This window comes from Drosophila subpulchrella, chromosome 2L (assembly GCF_014743375.2).
Source record: "Drosophila subpulchrella strain 33 F10 #4 breed RU33 chromosome 2L, RU_Dsub_v1.1 Primary Assembly, whole genome shotgun sequence".
Lineage (NCBI taxonomy): Eukaryota > Metazoa > Arthropoda > Insecta > Diptera > Drosophilidae > Drosophila > Drosophila subpulchrella.
The window spans coordinates 4,026,638-4,052,331 of record NC_050610.1 but is presented as its reverse complement, the minus strand read 5'-3'; the positions used below and the strand labels follow the sequence as shown (position 1 = coordinate 4,052,331).

At 37.7% G+C, this 25,694-nt stretch overlaps 2 protein-coding genes across 2 annotated transcripts; one reads left to right on the top strand and one right to left on the bottom strand.

The window, feature by feature from the left end:
- The first annotated feature begins 12,211 nt into the window (after positions 1–12,211).
- On the top strand, positions 12,212–24,994 carry LOC119546147 (Golgi-associated plant pathogenesis-related protein 1-like). Its single transcript, XM_037852256.1, has 5 exons — positions 12,212–12,224; positions 12,316–12,386; positions 12,478–12,585; positions 12,643–12,866; positions 24,870–24,994. The coding sequence occupies exons 1-5, from the start codon at positions 12,212–12,214 to the stop codon at positions 24,901–24,903; spliced, it is 450 nt and encodes a 149-aa protein (XP_037708184.1). The 3' UTR covers positions 24,904–24,994.
- LOC119547844 lies at positions 19,856–20,361 on the bottom strand. The gene is made up of 2 exons (XM_037854874.1): positions 19,976–20,361; positions 19,856–19,916 (listed from the first exon to the last, which is right to left on the bottom strand). The coding sequence occupies exons 1-2, from the start codon at positions 20,240–20,242 to the stop codon at positions 19,863–19,865; spliced, it is 321 nt and encodes a 106-aa protein (XP_037710802.1). The 5' UTR covers positions 20,243–20,361; the 3' UTR covers positions 19,856–19,862.
- Positions 24,995–25,694: the final 700 nt, after the last annotated feature.

Here is a 25,694-nt window from a genome sequence, read left to right as displayed (position 1 = left end):
CCCATTGCTAATATAAATTTTCCCTAGTTATAATTATAGGTAAATGCAAGTATGTGGAAGGTATGTACTGATCTATTAGTATTAAATAAAAGAAAGACCTTAGTCTGCTAGAACTCATCTGAACGCAAGCTTAACATGTCCATCATACGTTTAATTTAAGCCTCGAATTTGTGGACTGCCGAAAATCCTTGTTAATGGAAGCCGTGCTCGCCGGGTCACGCATAATCTTATTAAGCACCGGACTCCAACTCTGCTCCCGTCTCAATTGGAAAATGGAGAAGAAATTTCAACAACGTCACCAATTTCCGGCAATTATTTCGACTGTCGGTTGATTTAATTTATTCGTTGCTCAAAATTAAAACCAAACCAAAACAAAGAAATCCCCTTGTCCAAGTAGAGCGACATTGTAAACAGGCCACATCCCCCGACCACCTCCTCCTCCTCATCCCGGAGGTCCTGGCCACGGTTCCATCCCAATCCCCGCCTTATCGCCTGCTGGGTTTGTTGGCGCGATTTTTCATCCCAGGCGCAATTGGTTTTCAATTCAGGGCCATGTAATCCCCCAGCTCCATGGGATATTTCTGGGGATTTATGTTGTTTTTTCTTTGCTAGACGAGGAGTGGTATGCTGCGTGGGATCCCTGCATATTATTAGCGAGCGCCGCGTGACTGTGAGTTCAATTTTTAATCGAATGCACATAATTGCCAAAATAAATCAATCAATTCGGCTCGGCTGACTCCTAATGAGAACCGACAGTCGCCAAGCCATCCCCACTTTTGAACTGAGCTTAAGTCCAGTTCTTATTGGTTACATGTGGGCCATTTGCATAAATTACACTTGGCAAGATATTAGCTTAAGCTTTACTTTATGGCCTGTCCTGGAGATGAAATTGTTATTTTTACCACTAGCAATATCTTAATTTGATAAGTCATCTTAGCAAAAACCACCAAAATGATTTCATTTTTACACTTAAACTGTGAAAGATGGTTTTTCTTATGTTTTATATAATCTATTTATAAATTATCAAGATGATTCGGAAGATGACAAAGTTAATCCTAAGGCTGAACTTTGTGGCACAGTGTCACTTTCACAGAAGTAATTCCGGGGACAGGGCAACCTTTAACGACTTGGTTTACGTATCATTTGACTCGGGAAGGAAGGCCGTTGGCTAATGCCCCGTCTTAGGTAAACATAAATATCCGTGTTCCGTCCGATAGTGATCTCAGTCTGGCTCTCCTCCTTCAGTCAGTCACGTGCCACCGGAGTCGCGCCTCCGTCTCATTTTGTAATCCGCGAGAGATATGGCCTCGACGACACGCTCCCACCGACTCACTCTGCACCCATTATGAAAATGACAAATGGAGCGCAAGTGTCCACCTCCCTGGAGTAAATAGAACGGGGTAGGCCCGGAAAAGATCCCGGAACGCGTGAGGGATTACGTGTCAAAGGATTAGAGGCAACACGAACTACAATGTTCCCACCTCGGGGCTTAATTCAGATACGGATTGATTTACCATCGCTGGGAATGCGAAAGATAACTATCGTAATTGAATCGACACAGACCCCGTTTTTGGTTAACGTCCGATCTTACGATTCAACCTGCTTTTCGTTTTCACGGCAGAATACTGGTGAACTATTTATATAGCACAAATTTTTCAAATTGGAGAAATATTTTACTTTAACCCGTTACTTGCCAATATCTATCGAATTACGCAACATATTTCAATTCAGAAAATTCTTTGAGAAGCTGTTCAGAAAAACCCTTGCGTCATCTAGAGACGTAATTGTTTTGAAAGTAGGCAGATTGACCGGTATCTGACAGACGAGGCTCGTCACTATAGCGTTTTATCTGCTTTCTTTATTACTGCTTTTGGGGAATTGGGAATTTACTGTTCATACTCAATAATATTTAGAATGACACGAAGTTTCTTCAGGAAAATATTAAGATTGGAAGGTTTTTTGACAATATATTTCTTAGTCATTTTTCTTGCATGTGTTAAACTGCAATTTCTGCACGTCATGTCTAGAGATTAATCAGTCTTTGTCACCAAACTCACATAAAAGCCCTTTCCGAATTCGTACGAGTTCAGTTTCCATCGAAAAGTGCAAGCGACAGTGCAAAGCTATTTAAATAAAAATAAAATATAAAAGTAGTATTCACTAACTTTCAAAATTCATAGCTGAATTAAGATCAGGCTTTTACTGAAAACTAATTCTGTATAATGGGGGTTAAAGGTAAACTTGTTTGGTGTTTTAGTTTAGTTTTTTGAACTAAAATAAACAAATTATCTTATTAAAAGTTTCAAATCTTTTGAAAAACATTTTTCAGGAATCTTTTCTTTTATCTTATTATCAGTGGTGCTACATAGCTGTGTCCAAGCGAAGTCGAATAGGCTTTCGGTAATATTATAGTACTATTTAATACCCACATATTAAATATAATTTCAATATACCTACATATATATATTCTCATATACAAGGGTGGTCAAAAGTATTTTCACAAAACAAAAGTTAAATATACTTATAATTTGAACTTACATCTTGTTAACTTAGGCATCAATGGAAAGGTAATTTAAATGCCGTTTGAATGATATAATACATTTCTTAACCCATTCAGTACTTATTAAAAAGGACGAATTTGTGTGAAAATCTCCTTTTTGAACTTTTTTCCTTGACTTGAAAATTTAAATTTTTTGATGTACCAGTAGTACCAGTAGGTTGGGCGTCGGTGTTGCCCGAAGGTAAAAAATCTATACAGCGGGAATACACGAATTTTTATTGATCATTTTTTTATAGGGGAAATTACATCTATGTTGTGTGCAACTATAATCCCCCTGGCAATATTGACAACCAGTTCAGGAAGAATGTAGCTTTTCCTAATTACACAGAGAGGAAAAACCAAGAACATTGTGATTGAATTGATCACATTCGTTCTTAAAAACCGTGTAAGCACAAATGTTCTTATTTTGATCCGAATGTTCTTGATTCTAGAACGAAATGGTAGGAACTAATAAAGTGAAATGAGATGATTTCGTTCTATTTTCAAGTTGATTTTGGTTTTAATTTAAGAACATATTTGGATCAATATAATAACATTTTGATATTGATTTTATTTGAATTTGGGATCAAAAGAAGAACATTTTAGACTTGTAAAAGGAAAAAATGAGCTCAAATCGTTCTTGAAATAAGCTAAATACTAGATTGAATACCCTTCCCAAAAAAACGCTAAAATAATAATATTTGGCTTGTAATAGTTTTTTACTTTTATTGAATTGTAATATATATGGGATATGTATATAATATGTGATTAATTACAGGCTTAAATCTCTTATAACATTAAGGTATATATACAAGCTTATAAATATTTAAATCTAAGGTAATGTTTTTTATTATGTAATAAGTATTTGTGTAAGGGTGCACTAGAGAAAGAAATTATATTTTTAATAAGAATAGGTGAGTCTTCATTTTCATTTAATATTTCATACGCTCTATAATGGCTATCAAAAATTTTAATTTCTGATTGCTGGCAAATTATAAATACATTTTCATTAACCAGAACTAAATCTACAACTTTATAAAACTCACAACCAGATTTCTTAATAGCTAAGTAACATCCGTAACATTCCGTATAAAAGCAAACACTTATACGAACATGTGTACATACCATACATACATACATACGTACGTTTATTTTAGCACAAAAAATGAGAGTAAAAGAGCTGATGAACTTAGGAATTTATACTAACCTTCAAGGAATTTCCTTACGGACTCCATTTTAATATCCTCCAGGAACTTTGACAACTGCTCGTCACTTTCACTTTCCATTACTTTAAACTTTTGCAAACCAATCAAACGCTGATGAAATGTGCCAGCCGAATGGTTCAGAAGAAGAAGAGCAAAGTAGAAGGGTCTAACGCGTGCTTGCTGTTAACCGAAAGATACTAACGCGTTATAAAAAATCCGCAACACACCATTTCAAGTCGAAATGCAACTCACTTTTCGTTCTATTTTTTGTCCCTTCCGTTCTTACTTTAAGAACATATTGAGATTATTGGGTTTCTGAGAAGAAATTGAAATTGATTTAAGAACCACGTGATAAATGTATAACATTTCGTTCTTGATTTGAGAACAATTTTGGTTTAACCAAATTTTAAGTACAAATTCAACTTGATTCAATCACAAAGAGAACATTTTGAGCTCAAAAAATGCCGTTCTCATTTTAAGAACATTTTCAACTCAGATCAGAACGTCAGAATTCTCTCTGTGTAGAAACGGAGGAATCAATGTGTCTAACCCAGTAAATAATGCCGTAGCCTCACTGATGTACATTGTACATATTGTATTAACAAATACTATTAGCATTGCTATACTTTAATGGACTTTGCTGGTTAAGCCAAAGATTTTTAGTAGTTTTGTTGAGAATAATCAGAAAATAAAAGATTTCGTTCTTACTAATAAATGCATTTTTATAATTTATCGTTTGTAACGTTTATAGTTCTGGAAATTAAAAAAGTCTTGACTGACAAAAACATTTTCTAATTACTTCAGAGATTGTGGTTCTAAAAACCAACATTATAAATAAACATACTCGTAAAGTAGAAAAACAATTTTTCGTTGATTTAAAGATATAATAATTTGTAGGATCTTAGCAGTCTTTTTCCCTTAAGGTAGCTTTTACAAATTAGCTCTTTTTAATACAGATCTATCGATGTTGGCCTCAATTAGTTTTTTTAATTAATTAAACGACAAACTACAAACTACGAAGGAAAGCTTTCAAAAATCAGTTTAAAAAAAATGGAGAAGACGAAGCTCTTAGGTGGGGGACATCCCGCTGGCAAACAAATTTGTGTTAAAATTTCAACCATAATTTGGTGACACCGAAAAGCACAAGAAGGACTCCGTGTTTCTATAGGTGGGGTGTCAGGACTGAGCTGCCGGAACTGACGAGGACGTTATTAGCCGCAGGGGGAGTTGAAGCCGGTGAAGGATGGAGATAAGGTCGAGAAAAGGCTGATACCTTAGAGGGGTGGTTTGATTTTTACAAAGGACTGCGGCCGTCCACAATTGAATTTTGAAAAAACTGCAAAACGCATTTTTCAAAATGACAAACAAACCCCACGAAAAGTGAAACGGAAACAAAAACAAACAACGGAGGCCAAGGAAAACAAAGTAACCTGAGACCGATTCCAAGTTCAAACGAATGATGATGATGATGATGAGACTGCGAATGGCGGGGTGGATCTGGTAAGAATAGGAAGACCCGCAAGGGGGTGTGAAAACGAAATAAGTATAAACAAATAGAAGCGCACAGTAGGCAGCTCAATTTGAACAAAGTCAAATGGACTGGGCGACGAGGGTTCAGTTTTTTGCCGGGGTGGTTCGACTCTACATTTTGGCAATTATAGTTCCGAAATGTATACATGCAATGTGCAAGGCTTTAAGCAAACAATAAACTGTTATCAATCAGTTTTACATGCGTATCAACACTATTTTCCCGGAGGGTCCTCAGTTTTTTGTAAAGGGTGAGGTTAAACGAAAAATTTTAAGCATATCACAAGCTACCGAAACTTTTAGATAAAAAGTATCAACTACTTTCGATATTATTTATTTAAAGTTACATTGAATTGGAATATATTTTACTTATACTTTTAAAAATGTACTTATATTTTGAAAGGTATAAAATATAAATAGTACTCGGAAATTTTAATGAGTATCTATTATCTTTTTTGAAAGACAAATCATTATAGAACTTAGTCTAATTTAAAATCTTCAGATAGTTGGTAATGAAAATTAAATTAAGGTAATTAAGTTAAAACAATCTTTTGCACTTAGATTTTAAAAGTTTTTTGGTTTTGAACCAATTATAATCCCCTTCCTGGGGCTACAAATGTAGTTAAATATACTTTTAACTAGATATGCCTGATGGTTAACAACATTTTACTTGTCCAGTGTACTTTTCGTGACAGTTTCGCCAATGATGGGCCTTAAAATAAAGTGTTCCGAGTTCGAGTGTGTGTCCGGGTGGAGCGAACAGAACCGCAGATGTCCGGTTCCAGCGATTTTCCATCGCGTCGGCAGGCGGTCTTATTAAGGCGCCAAAGTGCAGGCCAATTGCAAGGGGTGGAGACGAAGGGGGCGTGCCCTGGGCCCCGGGCATAAATCACACCGTTTAATAACTAATAAACGCCATCGCTCAAGTGGCAGCTGTCAGCTTGTCAGCGGCGTCCGAAGAGCGTGAAATTGTCGCAGAGCCAAGGGCCAAGGGTCAGGAGGGCGAAAGGATGGGGACGAAAACAAGGACAGCACAGCGGTCGTTCCAAGTAAAAAACACCCCAGAGGAATCCATCAGTTTCCGTGATTTCCGTATATTAAGTCATCATTTTCGGTCCCAGTTCAGCAGCTCCCTTGGGGAAAGTCCGGCTCGTTTGGGGAAATAACTTAAAATTGAAGCTGGGACAATAATGGTGGATGAATCTCGTGTCCGCGCTGTCTGATTACAAGAAAAGTTAAGTGCTTCGAATCGAAATGTGAATGGGGGGTATGCCCTAGCCCTGGGATCACTTTCTTGTCCAGGTTTCATTAGTGGTTAATGTCAAACACAATGAGAAAGATGTTAGAACGATGTCTAATCCTAATCCTTATCTAGGCCCATCCAACTTGAAAAAAAAATCCAGTCAAATTGATACCACAAAAAGTAATAATAAATAAAAGGGAGGACTTATTCAGTATTTATTTCTTATAGATGAGAAGGACTATTACTTACAAGTGGACATCATCACTATAAAATGTAGCAAACAAGTATGATTCACCCAAATAAACATTAAAGTTCTCATACCTAAAAGTACGCTACAATTATAATTCAATTTATAGATATCGGTTTCTATTGCTGTCATGTTGGCGTAGTAAAATTGTTTCATTATTAAAATACTTTTCTTACTTTATACAAGTTTTACATAACTTAGGTGCCTTTAAAAGCTTTTAAATTAATAAAATATTAATCTTTTACTATAATTTCACTTGGATAAAGGGCGGATTGATTTTATATTTATATTACCTCTATGGCAGGTAATTGAAGCCATCCTCCACTGCCTGACACCCCGTCATCCATTAAGATGTGCTACAACAAATGCACTCATTTGCATGCAGGTGTCTAAATCCACCGCCCACTCCCTTTCGAAACCTTTGCCCCTGGGGGAGCACTCTAATGCGTCAAAATCCTTCAACTTTTCGCAGCTTTTGCGAACAATGCGGTGGGCGAGGGGCGTGGCTGGTGCTGAAGAGCCCTTAGCTTTCCAGTAAAAACAAAAACAAAAGGAAAAACTCCACAACGGGAACAAAAAAATCGTAGAGAGAGACTGACAAAAGTATTTGAATTGACAAGTGCCATCAAAATAGAAGCGGAATTAAATTTATCATGCCAAGTGGTGGCTTCGCGAGGTGGGGTGTAATGTAAGGTGAGGCCAAAACCAGGAGAGCTATAGCTATGATGGGCTGTCAGGGGATGAACACCCCACCGAGGCAACAGTAACATCAACCGGCTGAAGCAGCGTCATCGATCAACTCGAGCGGAAGACAGTTCCGCCGGAAGGAAGGCGAACTTTTAAATATTGAATAATATGTTTTTCTTTCCTTCGAAGCCACCCAGCCCCCAGCCACGCCCCATTTTGACTTGGCTCGTTTTGGCTTCCAAGAACTTGGCATAATGATGGGGCGAATGATGAGCGAAATCTTGACGGCTCTGCACAGTGTTACCAGTAGCTAAAAATAATATACGAAATAGCTAAAAGTTCTTTACAAAATTTACTTAAGCTTTAATGTTTTTTTTAATGTAAGTCAATCAAGCTGAGAATAAATTCCTGGCATTTATATAAATATTAAACAAGTTTTATTTTCTTTTTTAACTAATTTGGTAAGGAATACTAATCCCTTTAATAATTTCTAAGTATTTGTAGGGATTTAATTTCTAATATAAAGGAACCACTGTTAAAAAGTATGCTAAATCGATCAGCATTTAGATGATGATGACGACAATGACGAAACGCTTTCGGCTTATTGGGTAAACAAATCATCTCAAACTCCAAAAGTGGAGATAACTAAACGATAAATGGTGGGGAGACATGGCAACGAGCAATGGATGAGATGGAATAGGATGGGAAACTCTGCTATTTGAAACTCTGCTGCCTTGGCACTTAGATTTGCACGCCGCCAGGCGTTTATATTACGGCATATTTTGAATGGGCTTTTTAATTTGTATTTAATTTCATAATTAGAGCTGAGCCCCGACACGTTTTTGGTCCGCTCGGATTACGAAACACGCCACGTGACTCCATTTCTTTCCGGACACCCGACCTGCGACTCCGGCGAATCGTGTTAAATGTAATCCGCTTAGCGTTCATAATTTCTGCTAATATGTGCAAGGACCTCAGGTTCATATGGCTTTCCAGGACCGACAATTTTTCCCAGACCAGGAACAGTGAAATCTGTGAAAAGAGGTGGGCTGTCGGTGGAATCCTGTCTGAAATATGGCCTCTTGTTGGGCCTTTCAATGTAAACATCGTTCGAGAAGTGGACAAATCGTTCAACTAAAAACGACAGCAATCAAACAAAATTGAATATCAGCGGAAACGGAAACGCCAAAAATCGACAGCAGCAACTGCCAGAAAAATGCTGGAAAAAAGCGGATGTCAGTGTGACATTTGGTGGGGCAGGGATCTGGGGGAGTACGGATTGCGGGGGCTCACGGCAATTGTTACGTGTCAATAACTGCAATAAAAAATCGGACTGCAACTGCAGCCCATTGGCCCCTTTCTCCGGCAGACTGCGCCTCAATAACTCTGCAGCTCAAATCAAAATCAACGTTGCATTTCAATTGCGAAATTGCCAACTGCCAAACGTCCACATCCGCTCATCAATCGCCCCAGGAAAAATCGGGGTCCATCGTCCAGATTGTTTCACCTTTGTCCCTCCCATTGGATCGGCGGACAGGAGAATATTAAAATAAATGTCCATCAGTTAGTTATTCCAGCGAGTTATTTGTTTCGTTCGAGATTAAATTAAACTAGGCCGTGAATGGCCTGTTAGCTGAATCGCAGAAATAAGAGTAGATGAAAGCGCCTTTTAATCTATTTCGATTGATGGGAAACATTTTTCATAGCAAACTTTTAAGCTTGAAGTGAAAATGATATCCCAGCAATATATTGGTCGTAAAAGAGAACTAAAATGAGGGGCTTGATTTGAAATACACCTACTCATCGGAATTCCCCGAAAATATTAAAAAGAATGAATTTCAATGAACAATAGCCATTAATGTCGATTATCACTTAATGCCGTAAACAGAATCCAAATACATAAGATATCCATCAAAATGAGTATTTCATGTAAAAATCCAGCTTTTTGTTCAAATTAAATCCATAAACAATGGAAAGTGAACATATCATCCGATGTCTATTGCCATATGTTATTTTATCTGATTTGCAGATCGCACCAGTTAATTGCACACAATGTTCTACGGGCTGGTTTAATATGCATTATCTAATCTGGAGGGACGCATCTGCAGTGATCTATTGAGATGTCACCGTGCGCCCTCAATTCGGGTATCTGAAAAGGGAAATTGCAAATGTATTCCGGGTGCCAGATCTATTCAACTTTTTTGCATTCCGCTGGGGTGACTTTGATGGGCTCATGTTGCAGCAGTTATTAACACTCTGTTAGCGATTTGTCACAAAAATGCCTCGAATGACATGTGTGCAAACAAGACCAGAAAACGGCGAAAAGTATGACAGTTCGGGGTTGCAGATAGTCCTCGAAAGGGGTGTCCTTGCAGGGATCTCGGATCCACCCCGTCGATGGTGACCAGCGATTCGAGATTAATGAACATGTTGTTTACTTTCAATTTGACACAAAACTTAAATTTAAACTCGATAAGCGCAGGCGGGTTTTCAAAAAAGATTTCCATCGCTTTTGCTACCCATTCTGCCTTCATTTTTAACCCATTCCACAATGTGCCAAGTATTTATGCATATCTGCAAAAGTTTAATTAAAAACACATCAAACTGCAGACTCACAGGAATCAATCACAATTACCAATCGCCGTCGAGGGTCGTCCTGAAAAATTGGCAAAATGTGAAAAATGCACAAGGATAAAACGGAATCAAAGGAATTCTGCCCTGGCCAAAGGGAACTGTACAGGAAATGACCCCCAAAGGCATCGACGCGAATGTATCCATAATAAATGCTGACTAATTAAAAATTCCACCGGTGCATTGGGACAATTGCGCTGTTAATATGTTCTGTATGTTCTGCAAAGTGTAAAAAAAAGGTGATTTCTTAAAATTAAAACGTTGTTTTAAGAGTTTCATTTCATTTAATTTTTTGTTGAAGCTAGGATTGTTTTTTAACTAGGAATTCTATAAGGAATTATAGTACAATCTGTCGACTCTAGGAATACTTGAGTTATATTATAAATGCACTTGTCTTAGATTGACATAATTGTTTGATAAAATCAAGTGACTGAATAAAATGTGCAATACAAATTACCTACACAGAAGAAGGGTTGAATGTACTCCAAAACTCTTAGCTCCTTTACTCCTTGAAAAATGACGGATGGAGCAGGACTCTCTGTAGTTCCTATGTCAGTGAATCCGTGCACAGCCGAGGAGAAATTACTTCCACTCGGCTGGCCTCATTAAGTGGCAACAAAACAAAAGTCGACCACAACATTTCAAATCAAATACAAAAGTCAAAAATCCATCGAAGCCGAAACGAGGGTGTTGAGGGACTTGGCCAGGACCTGCATGCAAATGCTTCCAGGGGTGGTAGATCCCTAGGATTGCGGGGGTTGGGCATTGGGCTGGGCTAACCGCAGTCGAGGCACCAAGACGCCGGCAATGAATGAGAATTTGCTTTGCGGAAAAACTTAAACACCGGAAACAATTAATTCCACTTGAATTAACATATGCACAGATTGGCCTCCCGGGGGGCGGAGGGTTGAAGTGGCCAGTGGGAGGAGGGGCATTCTAATCGAGGACCTTCGAAAGTGTTGAATGCTTGTGGGGTTGATTGATCGCCATCGCCCCTCGGACCTTGGATGAGCACTCCCCAGGAAAACTTTCGCCATAAGCTTTCCCACAGCCATTCGTGTTTATGAGCCAAAACTTTTGATAGACTCGCGGAGGTAGGGTTAGAAATAAACACTGAAATGGATATATTTTAAATTTAAAATTTTAATTTAAAATTAATTTTGAAATTATTTTAGAAAATTAAAAACACTAACATGGTAAGTTGTAGGGGAGAAGTTAAACTTTACAATTTAAAAGAATTGAAATAAACCAAAACAAAGTTCAAATTTCGTACTGCATTTCAATACAACCATGGTAAATAAAATTCAAACATTCTCGTCAGAACTACTATAATATAAATATCGTAGAAATATCTTTCCCAGTGTAATATCATTTAGAGAGGGTTGAGGAAAATAGTTCGGTGTACCGCATTGCGAGCAAACAGTTTCAGAAATGAGTTAAAAAGTTAATTGCCAGCGGACAGGTAATTTCTGGCACACTTCAAGTGCAAATGCCATTAAGTAATATGCAAACAAGGGTGGCTCCACCCCCGAGTCCACCGAGTTCCACCCTTCCCCGGATCGCAGGCCGAGTCAATCAAGGAGCAGGAGTTGACAGGCTCGACTGCCGCGACACGAAAGCCATAAAGTCACGAAATGCCTAAAACTTTAGCGGCGATCCAGGAAGGCGGGATGGGTCCCGGTCCTAGTCCTGCCATCCTTCCTCGTCCCGTTGCGTGTGCCTTGCGGTTAGTTTCACATTTAGTTCTAAAAGGAACAGACTGGTGCACTCAGAATAAATATAAATAGCTTTAATTTAAAAAAAATATGACTTGTTGGTCGTTTTTTTTTTATCATAAAAACTTTTTATATAACTCATTCAAATAAATTTATAACTAAAAAATTTAAAAGTCACAATGACATCATTCGCCAGATCTTTTTTCGGAACAAAGTTTTACAATTTTTTGCACCATTTAACAAGTCATGTCCAGAGATAAGTGAGTCTGTGTCACTAAGCTCATATAAAAGCCCTTACCGAGCCGAGAAGAATTCAGTTTCCACCGAGAAGTACCAGTGCACATATATTTAAATTTAAATAACCGAAAATATAAAATATATCTCCAACTAAGTGTAAAGCGGAAACCAAACTCCGAAATGGGTGTTAGAGGTGAATAATAATTTTTGGTGATACCTCTGTTTTCAATATTTTTATATATGTTTTAAATTATTAAGTAAAACAAAATAATCTTCTTTTTCAGGAATATTTTGTCTAATCTTGTTATCAGTGGTGCTGCAAAAGTCATTCCAAACCACGTTATATGTTCTTCCGGTAATATTATTATTTAGTACATACAAAGCATATTGGAAATATAATTTCTCCATATAAGCTCCGAATTGACAAAATATAATTATAATTTCAGTTTGAGCAACAAGTTCTTAACGCCCACAACTATTATCGGGCCATGCATAATGCTCCACCATTAACTCTGAACCCCAAGCTAAGTGAACTGGCGTCCAACTGGGCTAATGTAAGATCATCGGAAATCTTTCAAAATCGGTTTATAAGGGTTATTTCACTTACTTAGAAATTGATGACTAAGAATCACCTGAAGCATAGTCAGAACGGATATGGAGAAAATATCTACTGGGCCTCCTTCTCAAAGCAGGAAGGCAAAGATGTCGTCAAAGCCTGGTACAATGAGATTTCTCTTTACAATTGGAATAACCCCTCGTTTAGTAAGCAGACTGGACACTTTACTCAGTTGGTGTGGAAGAGTTCCACTGAGTTGGGCGTTGGTTTTGCCAAAAGGTAAGTTCTTTGCATTGGGAAAGGATTCGAATTTTTACTATAAATATTTTTTGGAGCCAATGGCATCTTTGTTGTGTGCAACTATAATCCCCCTGGAAACTACAAAAACGAGTTCAAAAAGAACGTAGCTCATCCAACTTCTTATCATTAACTTTCCTCATGGAGAAATAGTTGAATACCAAAGAATCCAAAAATGCTTTTGTAAGTTTAGCACATTTAGTGTTTTTATTTAACATAATCAAAGAGTCTTAGTATTAAATCCTATTTTTCTTGGTAAAATCAAAGCAACTTATAATATTTATTGTCCTGTCCTGACAACCAACATTAAAACTATATTTTTATACCCGTTACTCGTAGAGTAAAAGGGTATACTAGATTCGTCGGAAAGTATGTAACAGGCAGAAGGAAGCGTTTCCGACCCCATAAAGTATATATATTCTTGATCAGGATCACTAGCCGAGTCGATCTAGCCATGTCCGTCTGTCCGTCTGTCCGTCTGTCCGTATGAACGCTGAGATCTCGGAAACTATAAGAGCTACAATACTGAGATTAGGCATGCAGATTCCTGAGATTCCTGCGCAGCGCAAGTTTGTTTCAGAAGAGTGCCACGCCCACTCTAACGCCCACAAACCGCCCAAAACTGTGGCTCCTACAGTTTTGATGCTAGAACAAAAATTTTAACTGAAATGTATTGTTCTCATCAATACCTACCGATTGACCCAAAAAAAAAGTTTGCCACGCCCACAAACCGCCCACAAACTTCAAAAAATCGTAAATATGAACGCGGATATCTCGGAAAATATCAAAAATAGAGAAACGGGATTTCAGATTTAGATTCCGTGGGCTTGAGCGCAGCGCAAGTATGTTACGCGAATATGCCACGCCCACTCCAACGCCCACAAACCGCCCAAATCTGTGGCGCCCACAATTTTCATGCTAGATAAAAAATTTTAACTGAAATGTATTGGTCTCGTCAATACCTATCGATTGATTAAAAAAAAAGTTTGCCACGCCCACTCTAACGCCCACAACGCTTAAGTCTGTATACCGCCGGTAGGTGGCGCATTTGCTGCTTGCATATCTCCACTTTCCTTTGGTCCCTTAAGCTGAGTAACGGGTATCTGATAGTCGAGGTACTCGACTATAGCGTTCTTCCTTGTTATAGTTATAAAAATTCAATTTTTCGTGTTAGATAATTTTGGAGATTAATTATCTTAAATAAATATTCAATAATTTGATATATTTGTCGTAGTCTCCTGAGTAAATTTAACAAATAATATATACCTATCCAAAAAATACCCAAGAGCCCAATAAATACTTTTTCGCCAACCTTTTTGTTTCAGTGCAGAGCCTTCGAGCCCGGGTGTTGGCCAGGTGGGAAGAGGTGGTGGGCACAGATTAGGGACGTGGTGAGGTGACCGCACAGCGCGTGCTCACGTTTAGGCGTAACAAATTACCATTAAACTGCAGTCGCCCCTGCCCCCCTGCCCCACTGATTATTATTTAATGATGAACCCGGTCAGATTGTCCCAATAAACAAAAGTCTGGGTCTCGAGGGCTGGTTCATAGTCGACTTCCCCGCCTAATTATACGTCATACGATATACACACATTTATCCAGTTGCCCTGGTACGTGAGCCGGCAATTCGTTTAGGGGACGAAGTGGGTCTGGTGTTGTTCACCCACTTTCTGGTTGCCATTGCTCAAATGAAAAAGGCTCACTTCGCCAGTCGGCTTACCAAAGCGTGTTCCATATCTGCGATCCAATTCGAATTGGGGAGATTCGGATAAGAAACAGGATATTCAGATGCCTTCGAAATCGGGTCTCCTATGCCAAATGGGTTGTTTTTGCTTGTACTCGATAGGTTTTATCAATAATACAATATTCAATATTAATTAAAATTAAACAGGTTACAATTTATATGTTGTTATATTTAAGAGAGCAGAAGTTCTTAAATATTACGTCGTTTCATATTCTTTTGACTTGCACTTTAATTTAAGAACTATTTGTTTATATTTACTGTAAAGTAATCTGCAATCTAATATGAAAACTTAAGTGATATCTAGATTTACTGATTGCTAGAAAAAATCATAGACCTGTGCTGCGCCTACCTCACACAGAAAAAAAAATGAGCCAGGATCAATTTGATATGCGCATGGTAAATTTGTGTTTTTTAGACACATATCATTTTTACCATTAAATAATGTCAAATTGATACCAAAAAATGTCAAGTTGTCGATTTCTCTCTTTTCGAAAAGTCTTTGACATCGAAAAAGAGAGGATATATCAATACGGCGACATCAATCACGTGAGTGGAAGCGAAAAAGATATATTCGAAATTCGAATTGGCCTACTTCGACCATGTTGTCTCGCTTGCACTTACATACGTTTTAGTGGATTTTTTGACACTTGAGTTTTATCGTGAAGCCGGTCAGACGTAAATTTTCAGTTTTTCACTTAGCGAAGAACAAGGAAAAGGTGAGTAAACTTCATATATAATGAGTATATGTCTAGTGTTATAATAACATAGAAACATAATAAGTGCAAAAAAATAAAATCGTGTGCGATTTTCAAAAGCACGTGCAACTATGTATGTACATACATACGTATGCGTAAGCGTGAGTATGTGTAGAGGCTGTGTCAGCGTAAAAACAAAATTAATAAGTATGTACATCTAACAATAAACATAATTGCATTTAAACATAAACATATTTTAAAATACGCTTAAATTTATATTTAGATGTATTTACATGCCTATTAATTATTTTTTCTACGCCGCCCTGCAAAGTCGCTTCTCATGTACATACGTACATATATATTTATAGACAGATGCACGTGATTTTCATTGCTTTTCATAAAATTTTGCATATTCTTGAATGTCTTTCGCAAATTCGTTGTTATTACTCAATTAATTAAGGTTTTAAATTTTAGCGAGCACCTTCAAGCTTATGTGGTGGATGCCGAACTGGAATCTTATACGATTGTATATAAACTATAATTATAAGTGAATCACAATTAAGAAATTTTAGTAAATAAGTATACAAGACACAATGTAAATATCTAAAATAATATGTAAATAAGAAATACTGTAAATATTTTGTACAAACTGTAAATAGGTAATAAAAGGTATATGAAAATAAAATAAATAATAAAAAAAATTGGTATAGTATTTTTTATTTAAATTTGGTATTTTAAATATCCAATCTACTACAATGTACATTTGAAATTATAATATCAAATTTACAACAAAAATATTTCAAAAAATTGATACCGCCTAATGTAAAAATGATATTACCGAAATATCGTTTTTACCATTTCGAACATATCAAATTGATATGTGCCGTATCAAGGCCAAATTGATACTGGATTTCATCAAATTGACCATCATATCATATCAATTTTTTTTCTGTGTGCAGCTCATTACTTCAGCTTGCTAGGTAATGTAGAGTAGCTATATCCCCTAATCTGGAAGATATATTTCTTCCACATAAACAATTATATAAATGAGTATCTGGCGCTGTTTGTGTCTGTGTGTCTGCATCTGCCCGGTGACTAATATCATCGAAGGAATGCAATTATTCAAGTGCTGCCAGCCAATTCTGGAAAATGCCAAAAACAGCCAAACGAATTTTCCGCACCGTCAGCAGGCAGGGCAGGGCAATTTTTTAATTTCTTAATTTTTGCGAGCTCATGGAAGAATTAGCCACGTTGCCACTTGGCCACGTAGCAGCCAAGATGTCGCTGGACCCTGGTCCAACCCCCGGCGAAGGGCGGTAATATTTCTCTATCTATCCAGTGGAGGCGATGCTGAGCTGTGGCCTTTGTCTTAGCACCCCCTATTTCAAGATCTCAGGGTATGTTCAATCAATTGAAACAGCTTGCCAGTTATAAGTTTATTTAAAAATGGTTAAAGAATCAATATGGATGCCTAATAAATAGCAACATATGATATTTTACTAAAGAGAAAGATATTATACTAAAGAAATAGTTTTAAATGATAAATTAACATATCTGCTCAACTTATTCTTACAAAATGTATTTAATTCTCCCATCTAAAAAAGATCCTTCGAAACAGGTATATTTTAGTCGTAACAGCCAGATTCCTATTTTCTTAATTTTTCCCTCTGCCTTCTCTTTGGGATTGCTCTGCTGGCAAAGTTTATTCATTTAGAAAATTTGCTCATTTTCACTGTTCGAGGGGGCGAGTTATTGTTGCTGCCAGGGATCTCGATCCGGCATCCGGCGTCCAGTGCTCGGCGTCCAAGGGGGTTAATGTGGTACGTGAGCACAGTTTTCATATAAATTGCGGCCAATAACATTTTTCAGTTGGCAGGACAGGAAAAACGCGAACAAAGCAGAAGAGCAGGACGGCTGATGGGAAAAAAGATGAACAAAAGCTGCTGATGATGGCTTCTTTTTGGTTGGTCTGTTCCTCGGCCCGAAATCCGGCTCATTAAGCCCTGGGCGGTGGTCATCGCGGGTGTTGGCCTTGCGGTGGCGGTGGGTGGGGAAATCCGGACACTTGGGCCGACTTTTTCCTGCCCTTCTTTTTTTTTCGGCCATTAGCCAGCAGGGCTGGGATGCGATGGACGGGCAAATTATTCCCCAAATACCCCGAGGTAATTATAAATGTCATTCCACGCTCGGCTTAGGCCACAGACAAGGACACAGATAGCGGGTGGAAAGAGAGGGGGCTAGAGGCCAAGACAAAGACGGGGATGGACATCGGATCAGGTCCCGTCAGTCGGACGCCGTGTTTTGTCTATCATAATGACTGGCAGGCGGACATTTGGACATAATTGTTCAATTATTTTGTTACTTATTGCCAGCCAGCATCCCTGCCACCCTATGCCCCACAAAACGGCACCCAAAATCAGAGTAAAGACAGGAAAAAAATCCACATAATAAAACAAATTCATAAAATTCATAAAATCAAGTAACAAAATCGAAATCGAAATTAACAAAGTTAATCTATATACCTTTTTGTCTTAGTTTTAAGTAATTTATGTGTTTGGTTACTTAATGTCACTTATCACTAAGACTTTTACAAATGTCTAAGTAAATTGATCTTTATATTTGATACATCAACTTTCCCCCAGTGTAGCGCTGTTTTGTCAATTTTGTTGCTCTGTCTTTTGCCATCCACTTTGGATATTTGTCAATTAGGTATTTGCGCCAAATCTTGGACTTCCCAGGGAGTATAAATATGTTATATATGTGTGTCTAAGAGATCCACGCCCCCGCCGCCCAGTGCCGCACCACATGACAGCAAGTCAACAGGAGACACCCACAAATGGAACACGCGACAGCCGAACGTCAAATTCAATTACAAAAGCCAACTCTGCGGGGATTTAGAAAGCGGGCGGAGCGAGAGTGGGGGTGGAGTGGGCGTGGCGAAACCTCAGGTGAGCTACGCCATTCAATTATAAATTTTCAATAAAAATTTGTGCCACTTGGCCCGCACTACGACGATTGTTTTTGACATTTGAAAAAAGGAGGGGGCTTTTCAACTATTTTTCCTGCCCATTACTTATGCAATTTCACACATTATTGCATAATGGAACCCCATGGGGTGTTCTTCCGCCATATATGGCATGGGTGTGCTAGCTCCGGGCGAAGGAGTTCCGTCATGTCAGTGACAGTTTCCATGGAATAACTGAGGACAGACGGAACAAGGTCTCGGTATTCTGTTTCCAAGAAAAACAAGGAAGAACGCTATAGTCGAGTACCTCGACTATGAGATACCCGTTACTCAGCTAAAGGGACCAAAGGAAAATGGAGATATGCAAGCAGCAAAGCGAGATTGAAATGCGCCACCTACCGGCGGTAGACAGATTTAAGCGTTGTGGGCGTTAGAGTGGGCGTGGCAAAGTTTTTTTTGAATCAATCGATAGGTATTGACAAAACCAATACATTTCAGTTAAAATTTTTTATCTAGCATGGAAATTGTGGGCGCCACAGGCTTGGGCGGTTTGTGGGCGTTAGAGTGGGCGTGGCATATTCGCGTGACAAATTTGCGCTGCGCTCAAGCCTACGGAATCTAAATCTGAAATCCCATTTACTTATCTTTGATATTTTCCGAGATATCCGCGTTCATACTTACGATTTTTTGAAGTTTGTGGGCGGTTTGTGGGCGTAAAAGTGGGCGTGGCAAACTTTTTTTGGGTCAATCGATAGGTATTGATGAGAACAATACATTTCAGTTAAAATTTTTGTTCTAGCATCAAAACTGTAGGAGCCACAGTTTTGGGCGGTTTGTGGGCGTTAGAGTGGGCGTGGCACTCTTCTGAAACAAACTTGCGCTGCGCAGGAATCTCAGGAATCTGCATGCCTAATCTCAGTATTGTAGCTCTTATAGTTTCCGAGATCTCAGCGTTCATACGGACAGACGGACAGACGGACAGACGGACATGGCTAGATCGACTCGGCTAGTGATCCTGATCAAGAATATATATACTTTATGGGGTCGGAAACGCTTCCTTCTGCCTGTTACATACTTTCCGACGAATCTAGTATACCCTTTTACTCTACGAGTAACGGGTATAAAAATATATAAAACAAATTAAATGGAAATTAGCCCATCCAACATCCTCATTGACTGACATACAAATCGGCGTGGAATGTGATCGATTTTGTTAAATAACATTTCTTTATTTCAATTATTTTTAGTTGACAGTGCTTACTTAAACAATGAGTTTATGAGTTGTCAAATAATACATGTAAGATATTTGATTGTTCATTTCGTGCCAAAACAACAATTGTGCTTAAGACTTAGCCATTTTTATCCATAGGCAGTCAATTCTTCTTGAATTTTAAAATTAAGAAGTTTATAATTCACTTGAAATTTTTTTAAATGAATACTTTATAAAGAATGATTAAATTTTCCAAAATTGTCAGGCAATTATTACATTATTTTTCGCAAATTAAAAGACTTGTGATTAATCACATTGGATTTCAACACAAAATTTAAAGTGAAAAGAATGTTCGACTCTCGCCTTAATGCTCGTAAGTATAAAAGTGCAGTAATTTTGAAGTGGGGGTGTTTGGCATCTGAAATTAAAAAAAATATTATTTTCGGTCAATTCCAAAATTTAGCTTTGACAACTCACAAATGATTTTATTGCGCCGAAGGTAATCTTCTTTGTAACCAATTGAAATGGGTTATTTGAGTCGGTTCCATTTTCCTGCAAAATGTTGAAGAACGTAGTAATAAATCCCTTTGACAGAAGTTCATCGATATCCACTTTAAGGTATAAGTAGCGAAGTTTCCGGCAGCTTTTAATAAGTTTAAAGAAATCGTCCGTTTGAATATCACGTATGTCCGTTGTAAGGTTTTCTAAGGTATTCGAGTGTTTTAATATCCATGTGAGAGCCATTCCTTCAGATGTAAAATTATGTTCAAAGCAAATCGTTTTAAGACTTTTGAAGAACGGCAAAGTTTCTGTGGTAATAATGCATAATTTAATTTCGATCGTTTCCAAGGCCTCAAATTTTTGGTCATCAATTAAAAATTGTATTTGCGTTGACGAAATTTTTAAATTTTATTAATTAATTTTTTTTAAATTTAAATCTTTTGAGAGGAACGCAAACTTCAAAAATATTTATCTTTTCTTGAATGGGTGAAAACTTAAGATTCAAAACTTCCAAATCAGTAAATTGCTTGACAAGTCGACCTGGAAAACAAAAATAAAGTTTAAGGGATGACCATTATATTAATCTGACTTACTTACCCAGTCCCTTGGAAATGTTATATAGGTCTAAGCCTTTAAAGCGGGGATGTCCCATTAATGCGCCAATCATTCGTGAGAACAATTTAAAATCAATACTAATATGAATTTCGACTGATTGCAATTTTACTCCAGACCTTAGGAAGCTGTTCATATAGGATACTTTCTTAAAATCTATATCTATTGTTAGGGACTGCAATTTCTCAAAATCGTTCTCTATTAGCCAGGCTAGTGACTCATATGAATCAAAGCAGTTTGTAGTCTCAATGTGACGAACAGTTGATCCGCATAACGGCAGTATAGTCTCCAAGAACCACGATGAACTATAGTGGATCGAAACGCGTTCATATTCATCTCGGATATGTGAAGCAAAAGCTCTCCCCAAATTTTTATTAACTATCGCCAGCTGCCACTTTTCATGTTCATACAAGTTCTTAAATATCAAATCGAGAACCTCAAAAGGCAAATCAAGCAAGTTTGGGGTTTCCATTTTTCACACTTCAACAGACCGGCTTCGCAGAATAAATTGATTATTCTTAGCACGATAAAGCGGTAATCGATATTTAAATTCCAGGGCTGCAAGAATTAATACAGTGTTGGGAAATTTCAAGTTTAAAGAATGTATAACTACAATTGTAAATTTGGTATATACGAAAGAGGTATCTTGGAAACTTATTTTGCAATAGTTTTAAGGGTTTATGTGGACTTGTTCCACAAAAAGTACAAATTTTACTGTATTTTTTAAGTGTAAAATCTTAAATTGCTTCAACACATTTTGTAATTTTAACAAATGTCAGTTTATGGGTAAACTGACGCACCTCTGGTATTTTTAAGTGCCATACGGTGAACACGATTCCACAACAAAGGGTTAAATAGCAAATTATATTTTCGGGAAAACATTTAGTATATACAAAGCTAAAGGAAAAAAAAAACTTTTTAGTGGGCACAAGTTTATACACTGGTCGGCATATGTATTTTGACAAAATAAAAGTTAAGTATACTCATAACTTGAATTTACTTCTTGTAAACTATAGGCATCAATGGAAAGGTAATTTCAATGCCGTTTGAATGATACAATACATTTCTTTACCCATTCAGTACTTATTGAAAAGGACGAATTTGTGTAAATCAACTTTGAAATTTTTAAAAAAAACTTTTTTCCTCGTCTTGAAAACTTAAATTTTTTGATGCAAAAAGTTTCTTCAAACAAAAACAATAGTAACTGCAAAAAGAATTTTTCAAAAATCATTTTTCTTATATTTTTTATGAATTTTTGAAAATGCTTAAAAACAGGCATTTGAGCCATATTTTTGTCTTTTTCATACAAATTTTTTCCGACATTGTCACCTTCAAAAAATCATAAAAAATATAAGCAAAATGATATTTGAAAAATTCTTTTTGCAGTTACTATTATTTTTGTTTGAAGAAACTTTTTGCATCAAAAAATTTAAGTTTTCAAGACGAGGAAAAAAGTTTTTTTTTTAAATTTCAAAGTTGATTTACACAAATTCGTCCTTTTCAATAAGTACTGAATGGGTAAAGAAATGTATTGTATCATTCAAACGGCATTGAAATTACCTTTCCATTGATGCCTATAGTTTACAAGAAGTAAATTCAAGTTATGAGTATACTTAACTTTTATTTTGTCAAAATACTTATGCCGACCACTGTATAATACCTTAACTAAGACTGGTGTAATAATATTAATACTATGGTTTATTTTCGCGGTCAAGCTAAGGTCATTTGTGTTCGAACTAAGACCGATACCCTTTCTCAATTATATTCTCATTTTCCTGGGATGGGGAGATTTTCAATACGGACTTTCAAAGTACTTCCTTATTAGCAGGTACAACTGCACAATATCCAGAGTGCGATGTGACTTCATTGAGTCCATGCGCAATGTGAATTTGACATGAATTTACATTCACTCATAACACCACACATTCTGTGTCTATCAAAAACAGAAATATTCCAAGAAGGCCAGTTGGCATGCAGATTTATGCATCATCTTCCGAGGCCTTTGTGCCCGCGCCGCGAATCATTCAAATCCGATCCAAAGGGTGACAATTCTCGGCGGCGGATTGAACCCGTTCGAGTTCGCGTCCGCGCTGGAGAATGCGTGTGAATCGCATTGAATCGCTCAATGACATATCGGTAAATCAGTGCCATAGGGAGGCGGTGGATGTGGGGGCGGGGCGGGGCACCGCATTCCGTGGCACATAAAGCAAAAGTTCGACCTGGGCACAGACCCATCCTCGAACCCAGACCACTCTCGGTCCGGTACTGACAGATGGACAAGAAGCAAAACAAAGCAAAAACAGCCACGGAGAAACACAAAAATATCGCAATGATCATAAATATTATTCCGTTTTGATGTCCCCTGGCAGCCCACAAAACTTTTCTGTGCAAGTGACAATACAGTCAAGCTTCTCTATGCGTGATTCTTTTGGGTTTAACATTTTCCGAAGGTACCTTGTATATATACAGTCCGATGTTCGTTTATGAACTTCCCGATGTAGACTGCCTAAAGTTTAGGATCATATTATTAAATAAGCTGGCGAACTCAAGCTTTTGGAACTGTTCTTTTGCAGTTTCGCCAACTTCGGAAAGCTTTTAGTCATTTTCCCAAGGGTAAGAAATGCAATTTATGCAGCGCTTAGCGGAAAACCGAAGACAATCCTAAAATCGCAGTGTTTATTTTATCTTGTGCTTCGTCAGCTTCAATCGATCTCGATTCGAAATCGAAAAATTGTTTACAAATCTAATCTTATTGTACGTTAAGGCTTACGTTTTTTTGGATAGCCCATGGCTTTTCAAAAGAAAATGAGTTTTACACAGAAATCTCAAAATTTTATTTCAATTTCAAACTACTTTAAGTCAAGTTATTTGGAGGTCCGTGAACTAATCTTCCAAGCTCTTTTTTCGTGTCGCTTGATAAAAGTAGGTTATGAAGTATTTTGTATGTCAAATGAAGTATAAGTTAAATATAAAAATAAGTTCACTTTGGGGTTATACTATTTTTTTATTAACGTTTTGCGTTGTAAAGGTTCCCCTGTATTTTGGTGCGATGATGTGGGGACGTCATCGTCAGGAATCGCCAAAAAGGGCTTTCCATTTTTCACACAGATGCAGATGCCGATGCAGATCCCCAGTGCGAAATCGCCAAGAGGTCCGTCGGCGGCAAAAAAGGTGTCGAAGAAATTGTTCGACAACCAAGCTCCAAACTCCCAGTCAATGTCGGAAAGCTAAGGCCGGAGAGCAGGCCTTCTGCCTCCGATCTGCTGCATAAATGAGGCAGCCAGAGACACGCTGTCTGGCAATGCCGACTGCCTCGACGCAGTCCCAAGACCCATTCGCAGTCCCAGTCTCATTCTGGAACCAAGTCGGGGCCCAGAAAAAAGCCGCCCGTCACTGGGGAGCTGCTTCGCATTGTCTTCCCTCGCCATTATTAGCTGAGGTGTTTGTTAAAGCAGCCGCGACGATTTGAATTTCAGTACTTTCTGCGAGCAGCTGGGGGAAATATTAAAATAGTTCACTCAACGATCAGGCATCTCGGCGAGCTGCAATCGTCTCCAGGATCTCCACCAGAAACCAACGTCCACCGAGATCTGCAATTTCAGCATTCTATGCAAAATATGATAGAAATCTGAGGAAGCTGGTCCGACTGCTTGTTGGCATTCAGCGCGAAGAGATTCAAAATCATATGCATTTCTTGTTCATCGACCGTTTATCCATATATGCATGCAATCTTCTCAACAGTGGAACATTTCTGTTTGTCTACCACCAAATATGTCCTATGTAGCTAAACGTTGAGGGAGCAATGCAGTAGGACATGACCAATATTCAAATAAATAATTGTTTTTTAAAGAAATGATCTACGATTTTTTTGATACCAAATGTGGTTTGGATTTCTTGCAGGAGCTTTTTGCTTCGCACTAAATTTTCACAACTTGTTTTTGTTAAGAAAGGCCACAGATAACTACGCATTGAAAATTAAAAAAATTCTTTGGGTCAGTTCTATCTTATAGGGTACTTGCATTTTTGTGAAACTTATTATATGCTTACTATATATTTGTAGGGGTGGACAGCCATATATATATATACCGATTTTAGAAAATCTATATTTTATGTTCGATTTTAAAAATTTTATTTTGATGTTTTAGCGGCTCAACAATATTAAGTTGTTTTTATTTTTTAATTTTTTGAGGTCAATATTGAGTTTTATAAAACTTTTTACGAGATAACCATTCTTTTTTCGTTCATTTTATAAAATTAGGTTAAAATATTTAGTACTGATTTATCACCTTTGATCCACTGTGATTTTCTGTGGGCCTCGAGCACGGATCTTCGATCTAGTCGATCGGCCTGCGAAATATGATTGCTGTTTGGCATGGACGAACAAAACTGAAAACTCCAGTTACCATGTGGCGGACGGCAGCTATACAAGCTACAAGGAATGTCAACACGGATCCAACTTTTTATGCAGTGAAAAAAATTGTACTTTTACTTGACATAAGGAGAATATTATTAAAAAACTTGATTTTTAATTTGAATTATAATTTATCAGATATAGTTTAAAAAAAATATTTCAAAAATAAGTTTCCATAGAACATCAATTAATTAAATTCATAGTTTCTAAAGTACTACTTTCAAATCAAAATGTTCTCAGCACCTGGACTAAAGCCCTCTTGTATAAGTATTTTTAATCTCAAGGAGCAGGACTATGAAAGTATGGGAATGAATGACTAAAATGTAATGTAAAGCTAGCTAGGATATTAACTGGTTCACTGAAAATTATAGCTCAATAATATATGGATTTATATGGATTTAGAAATATGAAAAAATGATTGTTTTTTTGCTAGTGTGACTTTGGGGCTTCTGCCTCCGCTGATCTTGTTACCGATTTCGATTTTGATGGCGATTTTGACTGGTCGCGAAGCGCTGACAATTCGCCTGAACTGCGGCGGAGTAGCGCGATGGGGATGGGAATGGGAATGGGGTTCGGGCATGGGCATACATAAATCCCCCGAATGGGCAGCTTCGGATCGGAGGCAGCATCAGAATGTGTCGAGCCATTGTCACTGCATGCCGCGGATCCACG